Source organism: Elephas maximus, chromosome 17, assembly GCF_024166365.1.
Source record: "Elephas maximus indicus isolate mEleMax1 chromosome 17, mEleMax1 primary haplotype, whole genome shotgun sequence".
Lineage (NCBI taxonomy): Eukaryota > Metazoa > Chordata > Mammalia > Proboscidea > Elephantidae > Elephas > Elephas maximus.
The window spans coordinates 10,597,927-10,622,692 of NC_064835.1; the positions used below are offsets into that span (position 1 = coordinate 10,597,927).

A 24,766-nucleotide genomic window follows, 5' to 3' on the forward strand; every position below is an offset into this window, starting at 1 on the left:
CTGTATGACTGAGCAAGTTACTCAACTTTCTGGAGAAACCTCTGCTCCTCCTCCAGAAAATGGTGAAAGTAATGATATTTTTCTCATAGGAAAGTTAAGAGCAACGCCACCCTTATACCCGGGTGAGAGGGGCCTCAGTCCTGGGCCCCTGGTGTTAGAGGGTCTCACTTCAGACCTCCTTTGGCCATGCCCCTCCTCACTGAAGGAGGCCATGGGACCAAGGGAGGGGTTCCAAGCACCCCTCCTCTTCTGAACTGTGCTCCAGGTATCTAGGACCCTGGGTTTCCCTGCCCTAATGACCCAGAACCCATTTCCAGGGACTGCAGGCATTCACAGGCATGCGCAAGAGTCCCTGTCAATTCAGGACCAGAGAAGAGAGTGGACCAGGGACTGGTCCCAAAATTCCATTTTGTGTCTGGTCTTGCAGGTCCTCACGAAGGAAAATTAATCAAGGGCAGATGATAAAAGATATTCTAACACTTTGTTATCTTGATTTATAACTTATATTTAGATATGTGACATGTGATTTCCATGCGTGTGCCTGCCCCAGGCCTCACAAACGTCCAAGGTGGACTTGGCTGTAAAGAGCAGATAAGATACTGCATGTAAGAATGTAGAGCAGAGTACTAGTATTACTAGAGCGTTAGTATGGTAAGTAGTCAATACACTTTAGCTCTTATTTTCAATGAGATTTGTGGCCCAAAAAGCTAACACTGCCCCTGCCCTGCTGACCCTTCCCTCCCCCCAGGAGGTCCCTGACACTGCCCCCAGCACATGAGCAGGGCTGAGCACCCACACCGCCCACTTTATTTTTACAGCAGGGGTCATATTTCTCAGAGCAAGAGGCTGAGGTGAGAGAGGAGGTGAGCCAAAGGGAAGGAAAGTGACCCCTGCCCAGAGAAGGGGGAGGGGACAGAGCTCTGTGGATATCTTTAGATCCTGGTGACAGGCAACAGGACCAACTTCCTCCTCAGTGCCCTCTCCTCCACCTTCCCTGCTGCCTCACCGCTCACAGATTCTTAGAGCTAGCAGGGTCCTTAGAAAACTCTGACACCTTACAGATGAAGAAACAGGCCCGGAGAGCTCAGCTGAGTTGCCCAAGGTCACAGAGAAAATTCCCCGGTTCAAGCCAAAATTAGAACCTCCCCCATTCTTTGGCTCCCCACCCCACACCCCCAGCTCTCTTCTAAGGAACACCAGGAGGGCTCTGCAGCTGGGCTGAAATATGCTTCAGAAATGCATTAGTGGCTAGAGGGTTTCTACACTTATAAAGCACTTTCCTCAAAAATTCTCAAAAACCTTTCACATATTATGAGTCCATTGATCCAGCTGAGAGGATCCTCTGAGGATGCCAGGAGAGAGACAAAAGGTTGAAGTTCCTTCTCTCCCACCTTTCGAAAACGCTCACCCAGCTCAGAAACCCCCAGTCACTGGGCGCGGCTAGGAAGAAGAGGGCCCCTCCCCTGCCTGCTGCTGGAAGTCCCTGGGAGGCAGGGGTGATGTTTTCTGTGGTCCCAGTGGGCTTGATTCCTGGTGATGGGGTAAAGCACAGTCAAGGCTTGGGTGGCCTGGCTCAGAAATACCTTGAAGAGCAAGTTTTCAGGGATGCAGAGATGGATGGGACCCTGTACCAAGGAGCTGCCAAAGAGCTGTTCACGCTCAGGCTGGATGAGAGAGACCTAGGTTTAAGGGGAAGGAGATTGTTTCCTTGGGGGATTCATGCAGGCTTCTTTGAAGCAGTTAGTCCAACAGTCCTCTCTGAGACTCAGCCAGCAGACTCAGTTCACCGCCCACCCCCACCCCCACCCCACCCCCCCACCCCACCCCCCACTCCTCGCAGCCCACCCAGGGAGCCGGATTGGAGCAAGAAGGAGAGCGATCCCCCTTTTCCAGGAGGGGCCAGCCTGCAGAGGAGTCAGTGTGGGGGTGGGGGTGGGGGTGGGGGTAGTGGGATGGGCAGTAATGGGGGCAGAGCTCCAGCTCCCCGCCTCCTGCCTCCGGAGCTGCCCTTACACCGGAAAGCCCCCTTGGGGTGGCATCACCTTCTACAGAGGACAGGGGCTGGGGAGATAGAAGGCTCAGTCCCGTCAGTTCCCAGAAATCTGGCCAAGACCCCGTGCAGGGGAGGAAGGAAGGGAACGGGAGAGCTCTGATGAGGTCTCCGGAGCTATTTTGGGAGGTGTTCCTCCTAAGTAACAAGAGCCTGGCAGAGAGCCTCCTCCCCCTCTGGGTCCCCTATTGCCCTTGCCGCCCGCCTCCCTCTCCCCGTTTCTCCCCCATAAACCCTCGCGGTTGGTTCCTGTCGGGGCATTGCAGGTAACGGAGTTGGAGCTTGGTGCTGACTTGGCTCTTAGGGCCAGACAACAAGGGCTCTGCAGAGAGGCCCCTACACCCCCACTTCACGGCTCCTCTGCAGCCTCAGGAGCAGCGTCTGCTTCACCTTCCCTGAGCTACCCTCTGGTCGTAAACAGGACCGGCCTCAGGACCTGACCGTGGACCTGCAGGCACCAAGATTCTCTGCATGCCTTAACTTAAATGCCCACAAATCCTTCTGCCTTGTAGGTTGGATGGACCCTAACCGGGCAAACTTTTGGGAGCCTCCTTCTAGTGTACCTAGGGCTGTTTCCTGCCCCTTCCTATTCCCTACCTCGCCCCTCCAGGCCAGAGCACCCACGGACCCCCAGCCACATTCTTAGCATCCAGTGAAGTTTGGCAGGTGCCTAGGGGGTTAACAGGACAGCATGCACCAAACGAACCCGCAGGCAAGTGGCTCAGCAGTCCAGCAGAGATCGCAGCACTGGCCACTTCAGCCCGCCACTCCCCACCCCCACCCCCATGTCTGGAGCCACCTGGCAACTCGCATCCCCCAGCAAGTTGGAGTAGAGATACACTCCTGAAGCCCCCTTCCAGGAGAATCCGATGCTGCTTCTCACCCATCTCCACTTTCTAAGGTCTCTGGGCACAGGCAGGTAGGCATCCACCTCCTCCATCCTTCCCTTCCCCTTTTTCTGCTTTCTGCCAGGTTCCATCCGAATATCCTTTCAGGCCGACGGGGGTGAGGAGCCCCAGACAGATGAGCTCATTGGGAGAAGGAGGGCAGAGGGAGGAGGGAGCTGAAATATTCTGACCAGAATGCTGCTCATCAGATAGTCCCAAGCTGGAGAGGGGTGTATGCCCACCTCCAGGAGCAGGCGTCTGCTTCCCTCGCTGCAGCTCAGAGATGGGGTGAGTCCCGGGCATCCCATTATTCTGAGCCGCGTTAGGGTGGGGTGTGAAGCCCTGGGGCATGGTCTCAGCCCTCTCAGCACCCCAGAGCTATGTTTACCTCTCTGCTTCATGGGTCACCATACTCCCCTACCCCCCGTCAAGGGAGGATGGGGACTCAGGAGGGCTGGGGGCTGGAGACATTGGTAAGGTTTGTCATTCATTGTAGCCTGGCTTCCCATGGGACTGCTTTGCCAGCTGAATGTCCAGATGTTCCCCTGGAATCCTAGGCCTGGTCCTGCCCCTGAACTGGGCACATGAGACAGATTAGCCTGGCGAGGCCAGAGACATCAAATGGTATGGAGTGCCAGGCAGAACTTCCTAAGTGTCCTGGGCCCGTCCCAGTGGGGCTTGCAAAGAGGCATTACAGGGAGAGGAGGGGAGAATAGGACCTAGGAGAGGAGATATGGCAGGGGAAGAAGGTGCTGGTGCTGGGGGACACGGAGTGGCTAAGAGGAAGGAAGGGAAGCATGGCAGCAGAGGGGCTCTCCCAGAGTGGAGGGTAACTTCAAGAAGTTTGAGTGTGTGTAGGAGGGGTAGAGACAGGGAGACAACTGGCCAGTAGGCGAAGAAGGGGATCTACAGACTTTCAGTAGATGAGAGAAGCTGGGCACCAAGAGAGAAGAAGGTGGCCAGCAGAGGCCAGAGCTGTTTGCCCAGACCTGTGGGGTCAAGGGCTGGGCCGTGGAGGGGGTAGTGATGTTAGTGGCCTATGGGGAAGGCTCTGACTCTGCTTCCAAACGCTTTTGGTCATGGTCATTTTGAGGTCGGCTCCAAGTCATCCTTCCCCCACCCACCCCAAGCCTCAGAGTGGCCTTTGGGCTTCAAGAGGCCAGTCCACTGTCCTTTCTAGCAGCATGAGGTGATGGCCTTGGTCCTGGGTTTGAATTCTGGCTGTGCTATTTTCCAGCCATGTCGCCTTGCTTGTACCCACACTTAGTATATCATAACCTCAGTTTCCTCATCTGTAAAAATGAGAAAAGAATGCATATTTTGTGGCGTCGTCGTAAGGATCAAGTAAACTGATAGACATAGAATACCTAGCTCAGTGCCAGGCACACAATAGGTACCAAGAAATTGTAGCTATTCTTCCTAGTCTAGTCAGCTCATACTCACTCCCACCCCACCCGTGTACACCCTCTAAACCCATACAGCCTGGATATGGAAACCACCCCACAGCCCTTCCACCAGGGTCAGGCTAGTGAGAGTCAGTGTGTGAGCATGCCGGGAGCAGGGACGGGGGAGTTGGGGGCCAAGGGAGGAGGAGGCAGAGGAGGGCTGTGGCTTTTTCATCTACAGCCTTGACTGGGAGGACAGGGAAGTGTTTGAACCATGGCTGATGGGCCAAGGAAGGCAAGTTAGACTTGGCCAGACCTTTGGCAAGAAGGTCCCCAGTTCCCACTGGGCTCCCAGCTTATTTCTCACCCTGCATAGGGGCTACCATCCTCCCATTGATAAATCAATTTAAAAAGAATCAGATAAAGGGGTGGCAGGGTGCAGAGACAGGCAGGGGATAGCATGACTGAGGAAGAAAGCAGAGGAGCAGGAGTTTGTCCATGCCCATGTCGTATTTACCTTCAGGTAAGCAAGGGTTAGAAGATCCCTGGCGGCACAGTAGTTAAAGTGCTCGGCTGCTAACCGCCAAGATCAGCTGCTCTGCAGATGTGGCAGCCTGCTTCCGTAAAGATTCCAGCCTTGGAAACCCTATGGGGCAGTTCTACTCTGCTCTGTAGGGTTGCTATGAGTCAGAATCACTCAACTGCAAGAGTTAATCCCACTTCTATTATTTGAATCCTAAAATGAGGGCCGCAGGTGGCCACTGTCAGTAAACCTAAAGGGCATCTAAAAGTACTTTCTGATACATGAATCTTCTCACAACACCCCCAAACTATACTTGAATACCTTCCTGGATGGGGATCTCATTACCTCAGAGAAATTCAATCCGTGCAGGGCTCTGACTTATATTGGATCAATAACTGTCTCCGCCCATTAGCCCTAATGTTTTGCCTTGGGACAGAACAGGCTAGTCCGATCCCTCTCCTGTGGCCGCAGCCCAGGCTGCTGTATTGGCCGGCAGCTGCGATGCACACTTCTCCTCTTGGCTGAGCACACCCTCTTCTTCTGTCTGATGACCTACAGGAGGAGCTCTCAGTCTGTGGAGGCGAACAGCTCCTAGCCCCTTTGCCAGCTGTTTACAGGGAATGTGTCCCAGTTGAGAAGCAGAAGCCACTGTGGCTGGAATAAAAGTGACTTTGCTAGGGCTGTGAGGGGAAGTCCCTCCCATGGAATTCCAAGTACCCAAGCCCAGTGTCCAGCATCCACTTGCCCCCCTTCACCCAGCACCTCCTGGACTCCCAAGGTCACTATTGCCAGAGAAAAGGAAAAGCTGCCTCACCCAGCTACCCAGTCTCCCACATGCAATGCATCTACTCCCACCACCTCCATCCCCAGGGCCTTTCTCCATTTTCCAGCCAGAGGGCCTCCTCAGCCTGCAGGGGAGTGAGGTCTTGGGCTAGACCCCAGGAAATCCAAATCAAGATGCCAAGATATGGTTCTCAGCTGGGCTTCCTTCCCCAAGGCCCTCTGGAGCACTCATCCGCTAGGCAACCAGGGCCTATCATAAGAGGTGGCTGATGTCCCTGGACATCAGCACGTTAGCAGGCAGCCAGAAATGACTGGAACCTGGTGGGGTTCAGGGTAAGGGGTCTGTGGAAAGGGTGGAGGACATCTGAGCAGAGTTCTTACAAAGCCCTGCCAGCGTGAACTCATCAGTGTGGACCTTGTGAGTTCCTGACGTGCCAAGGGAGGAGGCCTGGAGACCCAGGGAGTAGCTCGTCCTACTGTCCTGCATCCAGCTGCCCAGCCAGCATCCCATCAGGCACTGCCCCAGACCCCTCTCACCTGAGGTTTCCTAGGTTCGCTTCTCCTCAAAGAGATGAGGAGGAGACAAATGGCCTACGAGGATCCCATTTACAAACCAACATGAGCAGGTCACGCTGCTGAAGCACAGGAATAGGACTCTGGGATTTGGAGCTACAGGCCATGAGTCTTCTTGCCCATGGACATCAGGTCAGCCCAGGCTGGGGAGGAGAGACTTGGGTTCTAATGTAAGCTCTGTCTAATGACTAGCCAACTTGTGACTTTGGGAAAATCACTTTCCCTCTCTGAACCTGAGCCTTAAAGACTGAACCCTTACAAGAAGCACGTGTGTCCCCTCTAGATCAACTTAGGTCCAGCTGGGGAGGGGTAGGGCAGGAGCCTGGGCTTGTGTGTGCTGCTGTGCTGAGCGCTAGGCCCAGTCTGGGGTGTGGGCTATAGGAAGAACACCAGACCTGGAGCCCGATGCAAGGCCATATCGCTGACTCATCACGTGGCCTTAAGCAAGTCACTTCCCAGTTCTGGGGTATTCCCTGGGGTCCCTTTTGTCTCTGAGGTTCTACTCTCCTGTCAATTCCTTTTGGCCTTCAAGAGCTGTAAGCCTCAGAGTACTGATTCCTATTTGGTGGAAGCCAGAAGTGGGCAGGCCTATATACAAACAACCATGAATAGGACACGCCATTGGAACGTAGGAATGGGACTCTGAGATTTTGGAGCTAAAGGATATGAGTCTTCTGGCTGTGCCTGAGCCCTGCAGGGGCCTCCTACTAGTAGGAAGTGAAGCAGCAGTGAGGGTTGGGGGACTACTCTTGTACAGATACCTGTACCCCAATTGGAGCCATTAACCAATTCTGAGTAGCAGGGTGGGAGCCAACCCTTCCCCACAATGCAGCTCACTCCCCAATCAAAACTATCCCACCCACCCAACACAGGCTGGGCCAAAGAACATCGGTGTAGAAGAGGTGCCTGAGCCATACCTAACCTTCATGGAAGCCAGGCCCAGCTTGTATCCTCAAAGCGTTCTGGGAGAAAAGTCCTAGATGAGTGGCCTGTCTCCACTCAGGAAGGGACCAGCCAGAATCTCTGTACTTTCTGCTGCTCAATCCACACCCCTCACCTCAGTTTCCCTATCTGTTAACCTCCCTGACATCCTATCCTCAGATTTCAAGAGTGCCAGGGGGCAACATCCTCTTAAACCAAGGTACCTTTGGTCTATTAAATTCCAGCCACCTCTGTTTAATGCCGCCACCTCCTTTCTGGCTTCTCTGTCAGGTAGCAGCTGTAATCCCTGCAGATGTTAGGACCACCAATGTCAGGACCTTCCTGGAATGTTCTAAAATGCATTGGATCACTAACCACCAGCCAGGGTCTCTGAGTCAGCAGGGAGCAAACAAATGACAGAAAAAGTGGGAGAAAAGTAGGACCCAGCCACTTAGGCATTTCCTTGCCATTTGAGAAGTTCAGGCTTTTCTTATCTGGAAGCCTCCTAGGTGCACGCGCGTGTGTGCGTGTGTACGTGTGTGTGTGTGTAAGAGATAAGAGATGCAAAGAGAGACATAAGAACAGGGAGCAAGAGAGGAAAAAAACAGAGCAGGTCTGGGATAGTGGAGCCCCTAGGCAGGGAGTAGCATTTGGTCCTGAAGTTCTTAGAGCTGATTCAGCAGTACGTAAATGGAATACAACAGTGTGTAGAAGGGATGTGAGCAACTTGACTCTTCCCACCAGCCACCTTTATCCTCAAGTTGCGTGAAGGCAGGCTCTGGCCAGCTGTTATCTGTTTTTCCTGAGTCCTGAGCAAGCAAGAGGTATCTGCCTAGTAAGACACAGTTTAGAATCAAAGAGCAGGAAGGATGGCCCATCTGTCCATGCAATAATAGATAATAGCCAACATCAGCGTTAGCCTTCAGAGCTTAAAGGGTTGTCTTCACCCCAGAATTAACCAAGAGCCCTCCAAGAAGTGAGTGTTCATCCACCCTGTTCCTAGGGTATTTCCAAGCTGGGTAGAGTCCCCCAGGATTCTGGGAAGGCAAAGGGGAAAAGAGAGGAAACATGAATGGAGTAGAACGACCTCTTCGTTGTTGGGTAAGAGCTTCGAGGTCCTCAGCTGATGGAGACCTGGAGATGTCCATGGGATTAGCAAGAAAGGAGAGTCAGGAGTCTTTGTCAAGATTCCGGCTAAGCTTCACCCTACCCACTGTACACTCCTGAAAAAAGCCACACTCGAAGGATGTTCAGGGGAGACAGTCTATTTATTTTAGCCAAGTGATCCAAGCAATAAGACAAACTGCAAAAGAAATTCAGTCTGCTCCAAAAAGCAGATACACCACAGCAGTCAGGTCACATAGGATCATTTATGTTTCTCTCCCCATCACCCCCTCCAACCACCACATTGCACATAAAACCTAGAAAGTGTGGAAGTAGTTGGGCTTTCCCCTCCAAGTACACAAAAAGCCATAAGAATATTCCAGAATTTGCCTTTGGTTAATCAACTCAAAACATTGAGAAATGATGACCCTCCCTTCCCCATGTAACTTTTGAGATGGGTATAGTGAGATGTTTTATATTTGTATATATATCTATATCTGTATATAGACTATGTACAATGCAACAGCAAGCTTCAATAAAGGAAGACATCAGCAAGAGGCAGAAAATACTTTAAGACACAGGCTATATATCATTAAGACATAACTAGGAAGGAAATTTCTTGATTCATCGCCCATTTCAAACTGCACCAAGCCATTCCTATGGCCTGGGACTATCTCTTTGGAGCTGGCCGGTATTTTCAATTGTCCATCTGCTTAACCTGACCTTGTAAATAGTTACCAGCCCCAAGAAGACTCAAAAGGAGAAATATGGATCCAACCAGATTTTTCTTTTTATAAATTGAGATAACTGTGATTAGTCCGTAGCTAGGTTTTTTTAGGGGGCAGATATCTATTTTCAAGGCCGGTTCCAAGGCACCTCAAGGCATTTCAGTCCTGAAAAAATTGTGCTTTGTTCGTATAAGCTAAATTCCATAGTTGGCCAGCCCATCTCTCTGTACAAAAAAAAAACAGTGGTCCTTAATTAGGAAGAGGAGACAGAAAAGGGGGTCTGAGAGAGCAGGAGAGGCAGGGGAGGTTGAGAAGGCCAGCAGACTGAATTTGGCAGAGTGCAGTGGTGGGAACATGCAGCCAGAAGTGGGGCTCGAGCCCTACTGTGCAGGGAGAGAAATGGCTTGCTGGCATACGCTGGAAAGCAAGGTCGAGAATGGCTGCTGTGGAAACATCTCACTCGTTTCCCACCTCTTCTCACAGAAGCCCCGGTTTGCTCTCAACCTCACTGCCCTGGGGGAGGCAGCTCTGGGAGACCTCGCGATCTTGATGGACAGGAGATTGCAAGAGGCTGGAGGACAAAGTGCATATAAAGGTGGGCACCTGGGGCAAAGGTGGTTCCTGACCCATCCCCATCTGCTTGGGATCCTGAGGGCGTGAAGAAGCACGGCTTTCCCTCGGCCTCCCTTGGTCAGGGCAGAGAAGGGAAAGAGCTCAGAAGTCTTGGGCTTCTTTATGGAGCGTTAGGGCTTCTTCAAATACACCTAGGGAATCTTGCAAATAACTCCCCTAAATGTCATGAGTCCTGGAAAAAAGAGAGCGGATCCTCACTCATCCTGGGAGAGGAGGGCACTTAAGAGATTGCCAAACAATGCAATCTTCAAGTTGCAGAAGTGTATACAACCACCCTTGGTCTCAACTGGCATGAGGTGCCCCACCCAGCTCTCCCCTCTCAGCTGGTTGGCTGGAAGGATGGGCGACATCCACCTGCTCCAGGCATCCTGGTGGCTTAGCCCACCTCATTGGCAGTGTGTTGATTGGCAGTTAGGTTCTGAGCCGATGAGATTAGAACTCCAGACAGGCTGGACTCCTCTCACTCAGGAGCAATCTGGCTGGTTGCCCATCCTCTGATTTCCCCCAACCTGGCCTCTGCACTCTCTTCTCTGTTTTATCTTCCTCCTTGCCTCCCTTTCCTTTCTTCCCAGGGCCCAGACTCTGGAATTCCTTCCTTCTTTCCCAACTCCAGCCTCCTAGGCAATGGTTGCAGAGATGGAATTAGATGCACCAAAAAACTAATCTTGGTCCCCGCAGTGCTGACCTAGCAGTTCCCAACTCCGTTATGGCTTTGTGTGTCCCGGGCACCCAGCACGTGCCTGGCAATAGCAGATGCTCAATAAATGGGTGTTGAAGTGAATTAAACTGAACCTCCCACGTGCTACTGCTCCCTCCTCAAATTGGCTATCTGATAGGCAGAGGCAGGGGTAGGTCCCTGAGACTATCATAGTCCTGTCTCCACCCTCTGCCCCCAACCTTACTCCCTGCCCTGGGTGCTAACTCCCTGAGCCAGGGGTAGGGGCTGAGCTTGCCTGGAAAGGCTAGAGTGCTGAAGGGGCTCAGCCTGGAGAGGGAATGGGGCATCACTGTCAACTCTGCCCTCACCGCTGCCACTCCACCCCTGCCTCCACTCCACCCCTGCCTCAGCCATAGCCTGAAGGGACTAGGCTCCTGGGAGAAGTCCGCCTCCTTCACCTACCAGTCCAGAAAGGCCCCTCCCACTGGAAAAATTATGGCTGTGTTGATTCAAACTGGAGACTGAGAAGCCGGAGGAGAAAATGGCAAGAATATCAGGTTTAGTTTGAGCCTCAGTTTCCCCATCTGACAGGAGTGACTTGGCTAGTTGATACCTGAGGGTCTTTCAAGGTAGTATCCTCTGAGTCAGTAGTTTGTCTCTCTGCTCTGTCTGTCTCTCTCCCTCTCTCTCTCGGCTTAAGCAGCCTGCTTTAATGTGGGTAAAATGGCAGTGAAAGTTGGCTCCCCACAAGTCCTACTTTCCTCTCCACAAAGGGCGTTATTGAGGCAGAGGAAGGTATACCGGGGCTCCAGATGTGACATGACCCTAGGATCTAAGAGCCTCCAAGTCTGCCCCTCACTTTCCCCTTAGGGTGTTCTGAGTACAGTCCCTGGCCTCTGGCCAAAAGCCAGCTGAAAACCCTACTGAGGGCAAGTGGCAAAGTCCACACAGAACCCTTGGATGAGGCTGCTTTCACTCTGCACAGCAATCCCTCTGCCAACGCCCTCCACTCCCTTCCTCATTCCTGCACCTTACTGCTCCTGAGAAGACAATCCAAAGCAAACTGTACTTTACAATGGTGCCTCCACCCCTTCATCCCTCAGCTGACTTTGAAATGAGTCTTCTATTGGTAGGTAACTATGGTGGAAAATGACCACTACCTGGAACAACACAATCCAGGTACAGCCCATCTTAGCTGCTCGTTCAGTGCTGGTTACACCAAAAATCCCACGGGATTAGCGGCCATCAGAAAACCAAAAGGCTTCTGTGGTAGCAGCTATCAACGGACAAGAGGGTCAGCGCAGAACTCCTGGGGCCCAGGCTTACCTCCAGTTTTGCCTCCAACCCCAGCTTTCCTTCAATGTCCTGGAAATTCACAGTAGTCCCTTTAGTATATCCTCCTATTCCAAATTATAGGAGCCCATCACCACCCCCAGCCTGCTGGGAGCAGCCAGAGAAGCGTACCATGCCTTCCTGAGGCAGCTCTGGTCAGCACAGAGAGCCCACACCAGGTCCTTCTGAAGCCACTGCCCGAAGAGTCCAAGCACTGGCCAGACTTAGAAGCTGACCCCTTCCTCCACCACTCCACCCTCACCCTTCTTTCTCTGGGGCCCTCACACATGCCCCCTGCCTCCTCTCAGGGACTGGCGGGTTTGAGCCCCATTCCCCTGCCCCAGGGCCCACACGTCCCATAGGTCATGGCAGGTTTCTCAGATGAAAGAGAGGTGGGTCACTCTTGGTACAGGGTGGGGGGCAAGAAATGAGGGGCTCAGAGGCCCAAGGTCGGCACTGGGATCCTGGTTCAAGAGAAGCACACCAAGAGAGGGCAGGCGGGGTCACACTGTACGGGGCAGAGTCGGGGGAGACAGGACACAGGGGAGGGCGGCAGGCCGGGCAGCCCGCCTGTTACTTGGTGCCATCGTCCGCATTGCCCTCGCCATCCGTCTTGCCTTCTTCCTCGGTCTTCAGGTCATCAGTGCTCAGTTTCTGCTCTTTTTTCCTCCTCACGCACTTGACTACCATCAGCACCAAGATGACCACAGCCAGGAATCCCCCTACCGAGGCGCCCACAATCACTGCCACTGTGGAATCCCGCTCAGGGGGTTCTGGAGAGGAAAAGAAAACAGACCCCCTGAGCACTAGGCCTACAAAAGGGGGTCTTCTCCCATGTCCTTCCACACTCCCATGCAGTATGTGGGGTGGCCCTGACTTTACTCTCTTCCACGGAAGGGACTTTAGTGAAAGTAAAAAATCAACCCAGGAATTTTACCTCTAAATGCCTCCCCCGCAAAAGACATTCTAGGGCATTGATAAGCCCCCAGAGGAGGGAGTATAATAGAGTGTTTAAGAGCATGGACTTGAAGATAAAATAGGTCCAGATCTGAGTCCCGATTTTACTGTTTATTCATTGTGTGACCTTGGCCTTACTTTTCCTCTCTAAGCCTCAGTTTCCTCATCTGTTAGATGGGGGTAATAATAGTACCTCCCTCATAGAGTTTTTATGGGGATAAAATGAGATAATGCATTAGAGCTCAGTCCTTCGCCTGAGATATAGCATTGTTGTTGTTAGCTGCCATCAAGTTGGCCCCCAATTCATGGTGACCCCACACACAGTGGAACAAAACCCTGCCTGGTCCTGTGCTGTCCCCATGATTGGTTGCAGATCAGACTATTGTGATCCATAGGCCCTGATTGGCTGGTTTTTTTTAAACAGATTGCTAGGCCTTTCTTCCTAGTCTGTAGTCGGGAGGCACCTCTGAAACCCGTTCAGCATCATAGCAACGTGCAAGCTTCCGCCGACAGACAGGTGATAGCTGCGCGTGAGGCCCACTGAACCGGAATCAAATCTGGGTCTCCCACATGGAAGGGGAGAATCCTACCTACCGCTAACCACCACTGCTTCAATTGAGCCCCGTAACTTGGAGCTGCTATGATTATAAAGATCATGGTGGCTGTTAGTACAAGGACTCGCTGCGATCATTCCCAGGCCCTCAGGAACTAGAGGGGGTCAAACACAAGCTGTTGCTCCTGCCGCTCACGGGGGCACACCCTCCCCAAAGGTGCCCTGAGCTGATAATGCTGGAGAGGGGCTGGGCGGGGATGTCCAGGGCCCCCAGGAGCCTGGCTCCCGAGCCCCTCCCAGCCCCGCAGCTCTGCCCACCTTCCATGAGGACCCGCAGGTGAATCCTGCCGTGGCCACGGTGGCGGTCGGGCGGGTTCATGATGTAGCAGTTGTAGATGCCCTTATCTTCAGGCTGCACGTTTTTCAGCGTCACCGACACATCGTACTTGCTGGGGTTCCCCGAGAACTCCACGCGATCTCGAAACTGCTCTGGCTTCAGGTTGATGATCTTCATGCGGAACTGGAGGAACTAGCGGTTGGAGCAAAGGTCAGGACATGCTGGGCAGCTGGGCGAGCAAGAGCAGAAAGGGCAGCGGGGATGCTCCCTTCTCCCGCCCACTCTCAATGTCATCCCTTGACCTGGGAAGTGAGGTGGTTACCTCCAAAGGCCAGCCTCCTCCCCCCCAGCCCGGGGCCACCCCAGTGTGGCACCTTCTCCCAAAGCCCTCTGGAGCAGACACACTACCCAGAACACGCTGAGGTCCTGGCAGAGTACAGGGGCAGGTGGTGGAGAGGTGGGCGTCCATGCTGGCTCCCACCCACTGCCGACCTCCAGCCCAGGGCTCACCATCTCCTCTGAGCAGTTGCTGCACTCCTGGTACGTCCAGTTCAAGGAGAACTGCTTGTGGTTCACTGTGTAGCAGGAGTTGAAGGTGCAGGGCAGGCGGGCATCAGAGCCATTGAGGACATTGAGGATAAGGGGTACCATGACCTCCATGCTCTGCCCTGGTGGCACTGCAGACAAAGCCACAGCTGGTGAGGATTCTGGCTGGCAGGGCCAGGGCGGGGGTGGTCTTCTGTACCCATTGGGGAGTGGAAGAGTTAGGGCAGAGCTGTGGGCAGCGGGCTGAGTCTCTTTCCACTGAAATTAGTGAGGGGGTGGGAGTGGGGGTGGGAGTGGGGGTAGGCAAAGCTCATAAGGGGCACCACGTGTGGCCCTTTAGGAGTATAGTGGGGGGTAGAGCAAAGCTCGGAATGGAGAGAGACCAAATCATCTGTCCAGCCAGATGGCCCCCAACCTTTTCCAGAACCACTGTTGGGCAGCCCTCTGCTCCAACCTGGCTGTCTCACCCCACTCCTGACACTGCCACTTACTTGCGAGCTGAAAACCTTGGATGAGGGGCTTCACTGAGCTGGGCCTCAGTTTCCCCCTTCTTCCCCACCACTTCCAATCATCTTTGCTGAGCCCAAGCAGCCTTGGGGACAGATGGAGGCTCAGAAGGCCTTGCTGTCCATACTGCAGGGCTAGAGCAAAGCAGAATGCCCAGGCTTCTGGCAGGCAGGGAAGAGGGCACATGAGCAGTGGGTGACAGGAGATGACCCAGAAGAAGAGGCACAACCCCAAGGACCAGCTGATGGGTCTACAGGTACAGGAATCCCTTTTGGAGATGTCAGGCCTAGAGCCACCCCAGCAAGGAGCTGACACAGGCTGACGGGGTGGCAGGGTAGGAATAGTGGGCGTCTGTGGAATCCTACAAGAAGCGCCAGACTTGGGCCACAGCCAGGGTGCAGGGGCTGAGAAAGGCCTACTGCACTCTGATGTTTTAAGCATGGCTGGTATATGGTGAGGCAAGTGAGCCACCTGGTGTGCAAAACCTAAGAAAACACCTATTCTCAGAGTCGTCCAAACACCTCCTTAAATTCTGTGCCCCACCCGCCTCTCTCGCCTCCCCCTAGACTGGGCCCTAACTCTAAGCTTCTCTGCCAATATCATCAAAGGCCAGTTCCCCTCAGAGATTTATTTTCTTTATAGAGGCTAAATAATAACGTTCCACATCAATCACTCATTCCTTCACCAAATATTTATAAACCACCTACTACGTGCCAGGCACTAGTCTAGGCCCCGGGGGATTATTGCTACAAACAAGACAGGCAGAGTCAGAGTTTTTATCCTAGTGAGGTGGGCAGACATCAACAAGTAGGAAATAATAATGTAATTTCAGGTCACGAGACATGTCAAGTGCCGTAGGAAATAAAGCAAAGTGAAGGAGTGCTGTTTTCTACAGGGAGGTCAGGGAAGGCTTCTCGGGGGCTAATGTTAGGCAGTACCCGAGCAAAGGCAAAGTCCTGGTGGCAGGACTGAGTTTCAGGTGTCTGAGGTAGAAGGAGCAGGGTGAGACCTGAGGTCAGAGAGTGAGGCAGGGACCGAGCCACAAAGCACCTTTTGGCCCAGAGCACAGGGTTTACTGAGTGTGACAGGAAGTCAAAGGACAGCTTGGCACCCGGGGGAGGAGGGGGGACAGACATGACTAAAGGATATTTTTGGATGTTTCTCTAGTACTGAGTAGAGACCTGAAAGGAGGTGGAGAAGGGGTCAGGTGGGAGGGTGGGAAAAGTGGAGGTGGGAGACCAGCTAGAAGGCTCTCGCGCAGTCTGGGAGAGAGTTATAGCTGTTGGTGGGGAAATAGCATACACAAGAGGATCCGTTAGACTTGGGTTCAATCCCCACTCTGCCATCAGTCAGTTAGGAGAACCTAGGCATGCTCCTTAGCCTCTTTGCACCTCAGAATCCTCCTCTGTGAAACACAGATGATGACGCCTACCTCCCAGGATTGTTGGATTATTAAATAAGGTCATACACATAAGACTGAGCAGTGTTTGCCCAGCAGTGAGCGCTCAGCAGATGGTAGCCGTGATTATCCCGAATTCTCCTCGGGTTCTGCCTCGAAAACAGGAAGGGTTTCTAGGGGCATCTTTTTACCTGAGGGCACCCTGGGGACTGACCCCTCAAGGCCAAACTCATTGCTACTGAGTTAATTATGACTCATGGTGACCCCATGTGTTACAGAATAGAACTGCTCCACAGGATTTTCTTAGCTACGATCTTTTCAGAAGCAGTTCTCCAGGGCTTTCTTCCACAGCAACACTGGGTGGGTTCGAACCTCCAACCTTGAGGTTAATAGTCAAGCACAAACTATTCGCACCACCCAGGGTCCCCCCTCAAGGCAGCCCCCTGGAATTCCCCCAGATCTGGTGATCAGCCCAGGCCAAAGGGGTGGGGGGGAATCCCCAGCAGGGCCCTTATTTTTCTGTTTTGTTGCCAGAAGCTGTTGGGCCCAGCCCAGAAGTACCTGGACTGCATCCCTGAAACAGGGGACCCAAAGCCTGCTGGAAGCATCTGCCTGCTCAGCCCCTCCCCTGGGACAAGTGACCAGAGGAAGTTGCAGGACTTAAGAACAGGAGATGCTCTGAATTGCTAGCCTCAGACATCATGAGGAGCCCTAGATAGGGCGATAAGAGTTTGGGCCTGCCTGCAAGGCCGAAGATTCCAGGGGTGCATTGAAGTGCTCTCCAGGGGGGCTGAGTGGGCCCACCGGGAAGAACAAGGCCCAGTTCCCACCTCCCGCACTTGCATATCCATCATGAAAGCACCTAGCACAGCGCCAGGCAAGGAGGAGGTATGCAGAAATACCAACACCACCTCCACTCTGCAGAGGCAGAGAAATCTGCAGGGGAGGCGCTTGGCAGGGCTTGTCCTGAGCTCACCTTGTATCCCAGAAACGCCCTGCTTCTCTAGGCCCTTTCGCTGAAGGGTCTGCCAGGTTCCCAGGCCCCCAGACCTAAAGCAGCCTGCGAGTGACACCTGGGAGTAAGTTCCCTCTGCGTCCTGGCTGACCCTGTGGATTCAGACCCATCCCTGCTTCTGCCCGTCCCCAGCCCCCAGCAGCTCTCAGGATTAGAGCCTGAAGCCCACCAGGCCGCTTCCCGCCCCTAGCCTCCCTCCATCTTCAAGGAGCCACATCCTGCCGTGTGTGGAAGCACAGAGCAGTGGGGAGTGAGGAGCTGCGCCCGCTCTAGGGTCCAGGGGACCGAGGGTGCAGTGCAGGCTTTCTCCCCCTGGGGCGGTGCCGGGCCAGCACGATTCACCAGGCGGAACACATGTGCCCTCTAGTGGGCAGAGAGGTCAAACGCAAGTCCCAGAGGCAGGGGGAGGAACACGAAGAGTTGCCGAATCAGGGAAAGCCAGAGCAGGGAGGGGGCTCAGAACTGTGAATCTGGCCCCGTTGTTTTACCAGAGGAAAGCAAGGCCCCAAGAGGGCCACAGAGAATAAGGACAAGCCGGAGCCAGAACCATGAGTTTCTGAGTCCTGGTCGGGGGTTCCCACTTCAGCGGGAGGCCTCGCCCTCTTCATCCCAGAGGGTGGCCAGGAAGGGATTCCTCAATAAACAAGGTACTCTCGGGCTTACTTGTGCTTACTTACTAATCTGTAGTGCACACTTCCACCTGTTTTCACCACATCTTGAAATTGCGCACTTCAGATTAGTAAATAAACACAGTTAAGCCTGTGGAGACCTTGTTTACTTGTTAATCTGCCCCTGCCAGGGGCTCAGCACCTGAGGGGCCTCAGAGACCTTCCACCACATCAGGCCTCTCATTGTGTCTTTACAGATGAGGAAGCCGCAGATCAGCAACGTTAGGTGATTTGCTGGCATCGTCACAGCTGTGAGCCAAATCCTGGTCCTTTGATTAACTCCGTTGCGTCAGGAAAATGGGAGACAGCCGTTGCCATCGAGTCACTTCTGACTCGTAGCGACCCTATCGGACAGAGTAGAGCTGCCTCATAGGGTTTCCAAGGAGCAGCTGGTGGATTCAAACTGCTGACCTTCATGGTTAGCAGCTGAACTTTTCACCGCCGCACCGCCAGGGCTCCGGGGCCACAGGAAGGACTTCTTTCTGTATGTCAGGCACTGTTTAGCACTCTACACGGATTAGCTCGTTTAAAACTCACAACCGGTGAAACCAGTTGCCATCTAGTTGACTCCAATTCATGGCGGCCTCGTGTCAGAGTGGAGCTGTGCTCCGTAAGGTTCTCAATGGCTGATTTTTTGGAAGTAGGTCACCAGGCCTTTCTTCCAAGGCACCTCTGGGTGGACTGAAATCTCCAAACTTTCAGTTAGTAGCTGAATGTTTTAACTATTTGCAGCACCCAGAGACTCCTTAATACTCACAAAAAACCCCAGTTTCCAGAAGAGGAAAGTGAGGCAGAAAGAAATTAAATGAACAGCCCAATTCACAGCTAGTAAATGGCGGTACGGGAATTTGAGCTCAGGCTACCTGGCTCCAGACAGAGGTAAAGGGGTAGAGGTTGGAGTGGGAATATGGTAGTCATTCCAAGGTGTTCCAGGGACTAGGTCCCTTGCTGTTTATATCGAAGGCCCAGCCCCATAGCTGCCAGCCCCCAGCTCTAGGTGGGCCGGCCAAAGGAGATCGGTCCTATTTAAGGAAACTCCATGCAAGGAGAGCCCACAGTCTTCCCGGTTGTTCCAAATGGGACCAGGCCTTCAGCGCAGGTCCCTGGCTTCCAATTCACAGAAATGATGAGAAAACAGGGTGAGCAGCGAGGACCTGATTTTTGACCTTAGTTCCAAAACATCACCAGTGCCGGCCCCCCACGCCCCCAAAGCAGGTCTGGCCCCTTGGCCCAGAGTCATCCACCAGCCCATCTGGTGAGATCAGGAAAACTTGCTCATCTCCCACCAAACACTTTCCTGCAGAGGCTGGAAATCAATTCTCTTCACACCTCTTTCCAACGCCACGGCAACCCTATGAGGCAGGTTTATTTTCTCCTTGACTGAAAAAAAAGTGTCAAAGCAGAGAAACCCTTTCCCCTGCCATCTGGAGCACACTGTCTGGGCAGCCCTTGCCTCCTAGATGTAACACCCAGCCCTCATTCCTCACCTGCCCTGCCTTACCGTTTGGGCCCTCCCTCATCCTGGGGCCTCCCCTCCCAGTCCAGTCCACCCCCCATGCAAGCCATGAGAGCAACCCGTCTGAAAAAACAGAGCAGAACTTGTCACTCCTCACGCCCAAACCTCCACTAGCTCCCCTCTGCTTTCAGGATCAAGTCCAGGCTCCTGGGCACAGCCTCCTAAGCTCTTTGGCAATCTGGTCCTAACCTACTGTCCTGGCCTCACTTCCTGCCAGATCCCATCCCTCCATGCTTCCTCTACGCCAGTGACCCCAGAGGTCTTAAAAAGCAAAACCAAACCTGTTACCAACAAGTCAATTCCAACTCATAGCCACCCTATAGGATAGGGGATAGAGTAGAAGTGTCCCATAGGGTTTCCAGGGAGTGACTAGTGGCTTTGAACTGCTGACTTTTTGGTTAGCAGCCAAACACTTAACCACTGCACCACCAGGGCTCCCCAGAGTCCTTACTTCTGGGTTCCTTAGCTTCTCATGCCTTTGTACATGTTTCTCCTTCACATTGGGAAATTCATTCACCCTGGGGCCTTCCTACTTAGCTCTGCTCCTGAGACTCTATCTTGGTGCAGCTTCCCCGGCGTCCTTGCTGGCTCCTCAGCCCTGCTCATATCTCTCCCACATGACTTGTGAGCAGAATGGTGCAGCGGCTAAGACCAGAGCTCTAGTCTGATCTTACGCAAGATAGCTCACCCGGCGCCTCAGTTTCCTCATCTGGAAAATGAGAATGAAAAACACACCAATCCCACATGACTGGGTGAGGACTGAATGACTCCTAGATGCAGTAAAGCTCAGAACAGTGCCCAGCACACAGTCAGCCTGCGGCAAATGTTAGCTGCTATTATGATGATCGTTATCGCTGTCACTATTATTACAGCACACACCATGTTGTCCTGTGATTATTCCTGTGTCTGTCTCCCTGGGAAGCCTCTGGGGATCTTTGTCTTGGTGTCCTTGGCACCCAGAACAATGCCTGACACGCTTCCGTGGAAGTCTGTTGAAGGAAGGGAAGGCACTTCCCCTCCGAGTCTGGATCCCTACCTCCAAGCAGCAAACACGGACAGTGGGCCTGAGTGAGGACCAGACAGTGGGCCTGAGTGAGGACCGGACAGTGGGCCTGAGTGAGGACCGGACAGTGGGCCTGAGTGAGGACCGGACAGTGGGCCTGAGTGAGGACCGGACAGTGGGCCTGAGTGAGGACCGGACAGTGGGCCTGAGTGAGGACCGGACAGTTGCTGTCCAGTCGACTCCGACCTGTGGTGACCCCACGTGTGTCAGAGTAGAACTGTGCTCCCCAGGGTTTTCAGTGGCGGTTTTTCAGAAGTGGATTGCCAGGCCTTTCTTCTGGCGTGCCTCTGGGACTTGAACCTCCAACCTTTTGGTTAGCAGGTAAATGCGTTAACCATTTGTGCTACCCAGAGACCCCTGAATGAGGGAGGACCAGACTCCACTTTCTAAGCTTCCCCTCAACATAACCCAGACTTTGTTTACTAGGTTGGTGGCCCTAGAGCCAAGGCCCCCGTCACAGTCTGCAGAAAAACTCTACAGATGCCCAACCATTTGGATTATTTCCAGCTAAAAACTAGTCACAGCCTTCTGTTGTGTTCATAGCAGGTTGCCCAGCCTGTCCCCTTGCCAACTGGGCCATCTCTCCACTCATCCCCACAAGCCCAGAACTTGCTGCAATCTCCTGCCTCATCACTTGTGGCCTCCCTCCATCCTGGTGACCCATGCTACTACCACACCAAAGTTCTTTTGTCCCCCTCAGTCCTTGGGGTGGCAGCAGCCTGCCTCATTACAGCATCAATCAAGGTCAAGGTTCTCCATTCCTGCATACTCCCTACCCAGGTTTGCAAAGACTTTAACTTCCTGGCACCACCACCCCTGCATATCCTGAACTCTTTGCCCCAGGCTCCCATCCTCAATCTCTCACCTCCTATTCTCCTAAGCCACACCCTAGCCCAGGGCTTCTGGTCCTTTCTAGAGCCCCCTCCCTTTCCCCCCTTGGATATGCCTTTCCCAAGGCCACCACCCTCATGCAGGAAGCTCCCCCTAACTGTCTTCCAGCTCCTGCTCTTACACACAGGCCACTCACCCAACTCCCCTTCTTTGCCTGCACACAAGATTCCTTGATCACTGTTAATATGGCAGTACTGGTTCTTGAACACTGGGGGCAGTAGAGTTCACAGGTTAGGAAAATGTGCTGAAATCAGAGGTTCAAATCTCAGCTCGCCTTATCCCAGTCATGTAACCTTACTGAGCACATTACTTCACTTCTCTGTGCCTCTGTTTCTTTATCTGTAATAGGGGGATAATAATAGTATCTACCTCATGAGATTACCGTGAGGACTAAGCAAGATTCACAATGCCAGGGCACGAGAAAAGCACTCACAAAGGCTATTAGCACCTACTATGTGCCCATCCATAGAAACCCCAGGCAGTAGATGTTCCCCACATTTACCCATGAGAGAACTAAAGCTCAAGGGGTTGAGGGACTTGCCTACGGTCATTACGTAAATGACAGAGGTGCCTTTAAGTTCAGGTCTGAACCCAAGGCCCATGCTCTTTTGACTGGCCAGGCTTCTGTAACATTTCTGCTCTGTTGTTCGTGTGTCCAATAACTCAGCAAAGCTAATAGGCCCTATCAGGCAGGCTCCCAGGATCTCCGCAGGGTCTCTATTTAGCACTTCTGACTAATACCCAGCATTGCACACCATAAAAGGAGTCTTTGTCACGGGGGGCACCCCTCCATCCTTGAACTTGACCCTCAGTTGCTGCGCCAGCAAAGAATAACTTTAGGAACGATAATGAAACCACCTATAAAACAGGCTTGCAAATAACTTGCTAGCCCATCTACGCACCAGGAAGTCTGTAAGTGGTCAAATAGGAAATCAACATTTGGGACCATTTGACAGGGGTTCTGAGACATGGCCTTAAAGGTCCACAGCCCAGCTCAGACCATGCGTGCCATTTTTAAATTTTTTCCTGAATCCCTTCACCTGACCCCTCCTCCATTCCCTCTGGCCCAGGCAGAGGTGCCTTCTCCATCAGTGCCTGCTCAGCAGGTCTCTCAACCCAGGGAACTGTTCCTCAAGCCTGCTCCCCACCCTGCTCCCACACAGGTCCCAACAACCCAGTGGAACAGGGCCAGGAAGCCAGACCCAGACTCAACTTTCTGCCCCCAGCTCCCTGGCACACTCTTTCCTAGCGCCCCAAATCCACCAGATACCAAGAAACAAGGTTCACAAAAAGGTCAAGGGAGCATCAGATGAAGCCCCAGGACCCCACGTTTGCAGCAGCTAAACAACAACAGAAATCCATGAAGAGCCTGCAGATCAATCCACCCTCTGCCCCTCAACCCCATCTACGTCCACTTCGGGGAAAGGCAAAGAAAAAGCACCTCCCTTGGCAATTTTCAGCCCAGAGCAACACTCAGACCCCCTGACCCAATATTTCTGGGACCCAGATAGTAACAGCGTTATTCAGTCCCCTGCAATGTCTGCCCCAGCAAGAGTGCCCCCCTTTCCAAGGACGCAGAAGGGAAGCTCAGCCATGTCTCCTTTCCTGTCCCCTGCCCCCACCCTCCTCCAGCTGTGGCTGTACTTCTGGACCCTCAGGAGCATGCAGATGTGCAGTCTAACTTACCCAAAGAGAAAAAGAGACTGAGCCCCGTGAGACTGAAGGCAGGGCCAGGTGGCCAGGCATCTCTGTGCATTTTCAGAGACTGAGATCTCAGTCGGGTGCGGTATGGGGAGGGTGATTTGAGGGGCCGAGGGCTACAACGGAGGAATGGTTAGATGCCAAAAAGAAAATGCACAGATGTACTTCAAAAACATACACAACATTAAGGTAGATTTATTTCCATCTCTCTAATATGGCCGGCTTGTATGTTGCTGCTAAAAAGATAGAGAGAGAGAGAGAGGGAGTGTGTAAGGGAGAGGAAAAAGGGGGATGGGGTAAATTTTGTGGTTGGTGGATTTCAAACAGCATGTGGGAGGGCATAAAAAAGTCTTTCTGAAAAGAATGAAGTTCCCAGAAATTTTTACCGTCTAAAACAAGAGCTAAAGCCAATCTGCTTTACTTCTCCACTATGATGATTGTTGGGTTTTGAAAGCTGTTGGAAGGATCTATTTCTTTCCAGTTGTTGTAAGGGGAGAACTTATTTGTCATTTAAAAACTCCATAAAAGGCCAAAAAATGAGAGGTTTCTTGTTTCTGTGTTATTTGGAAAGGGTTCCGGGAAGTGAGTTGGGGAGTGTTTCAGAAAGTAAGGACTTCCTCATTGTTCTAGCACGTCCGCTGAAAACAGAACTCATAAAGCAGACGGGTGGACAAACAACTGAGACCTTACTGTCCAATGTAACGTGAATCTTCTGAAGATCAAGACAAAACAACAATAAAAAGACGTTTTTGAGACACTTGGGAAAAAATAAATATGGACTGGCTGTTGGGTAATATGTTAACGAGTAATTCTTAATTTTGTTGAGCATGATAAAGATATCGTGGTTATGTTTTTTAACATCTTATCCATTAACAGTGGTTGCGAGCTATGGCTGCTGACCAAAAGGTTGGCAGTTCAAATCCACCAGCCGCTCTTTGAAAATACCTATGGAGCAGTCCTACTCTGTCCTACTGGGTCACTGTAAGTCAGAATCGGCTCCACTGCAACTTTTTTTTTTTTTTAATCTGTTCACAGATACACATTGATGTATTTATTGGTGAAATGATATGACTGGAATTTGCTTTAACAGGTGCTAGGGGAAAAAAAGGGTGAGAAGTTCACTGAGGCATGACTGGCCATTGCTGTTGATTTTGAAGCTGGTGATGGATGGGCGGGGGGTAGGTAGAAGTGTTCATTATACAGTTCTCTTTTCTTTTGTGTATGTTTGAATTTTTTTCTTTTGAAAGAAAAAAACAGGCTAATGTCACCAGTTAGGAGAACTTGGGGTGGAGTATCAAGTGGTTCAGTAGAACACAGGTTCTCAGGCAGGAATCACGCGCCTTTGTGATGGGCCATTTACGCACTGAAGAGGTAGCAACCAGTATTGTTCAGCGTTCACTCTGTGCCAGGTGCTTTACATGTGATACCTCACTTCGTCTTAACAACCCTTGTAGCTAGCTGCCTTCAAGTTGACCCCAATTCGTGGCAACCTCATGCGCAAGAGTACGATTAGCTGCCCTGTTCTGTGCCATGATCAGCTGTGGATCGCGCCATTGTGATCCATAGGGTTGTCACTGGCTGATTTTCAGAAATAAATCACCAGGCCTTTCTTGCTAGTCAGTCTTCGTCTGGAAGCACCGCTGAAACCTGCTCAGCATCGTAACAACATGTAAGCCTCAGCTCGGAACGGAACCCAGGTCTCCCGTGCGGAGGGTGAGGATTCTAACGCTGAACTGCCACTGCCTTCCTCTAACAGCCCCGGGTTTGGTGAAGAGCCCTGGGGGTGCTGTGGTTAAGAGCTCATCTGCTTAACTGCAAGGTCAACAGTTCAAATCCTCCAGGGGCTCCTTGGAAACCCTATGAGGCAGTTCTACTTGGAATTTGGTTTGGTTTTGAGGGGATAGGAGAATTCCCTTCCTCCCTCCCTCCTTCCTTTCCTTCTTTCTTTTTTAATTACAAATGAGGAAAGAAATTAACACACGTTACATTGGGCAAATCAGCTGGAAGAGATCGCTTTAAAGTGTTATGGTGTTTTC

At 52.4% G+C, this 24,766-nt stretch overlaps 1 protein-coding gene across 1 annotated transcript; it reads right to left on the reverse strand.

Moving 5' to 3' along the window:
• Positions 1–8,381: 8,381 nt before the first annotated feature.
• Positions 8,382–22,958, reverse strand: SCN2B (sodium voltage-gated channel beta subunit 2). The gene is made up of 4 exons (XM_049857470.1): positions 22,716–22,958; positions 13,935–14,101; positions 13,406–13,616; positions 8,382–12,350 (listed from the first exon to the last, which is right to left on the reverse strand). Exons 1-4 carry the CDS (start codon positions 22,783–22,785, stop codon positions 12,151–12,153), a joined length of 648 nt encoding a protein of 215 aa, XP_049713427.1. The 5' UTR covers positions 22,786–22,958; the 3' UTR covers positions 8,382–12,150.
• Between the last annotated feature and the right edge of the window lie 1,808 nt (positions 22,959–24,766).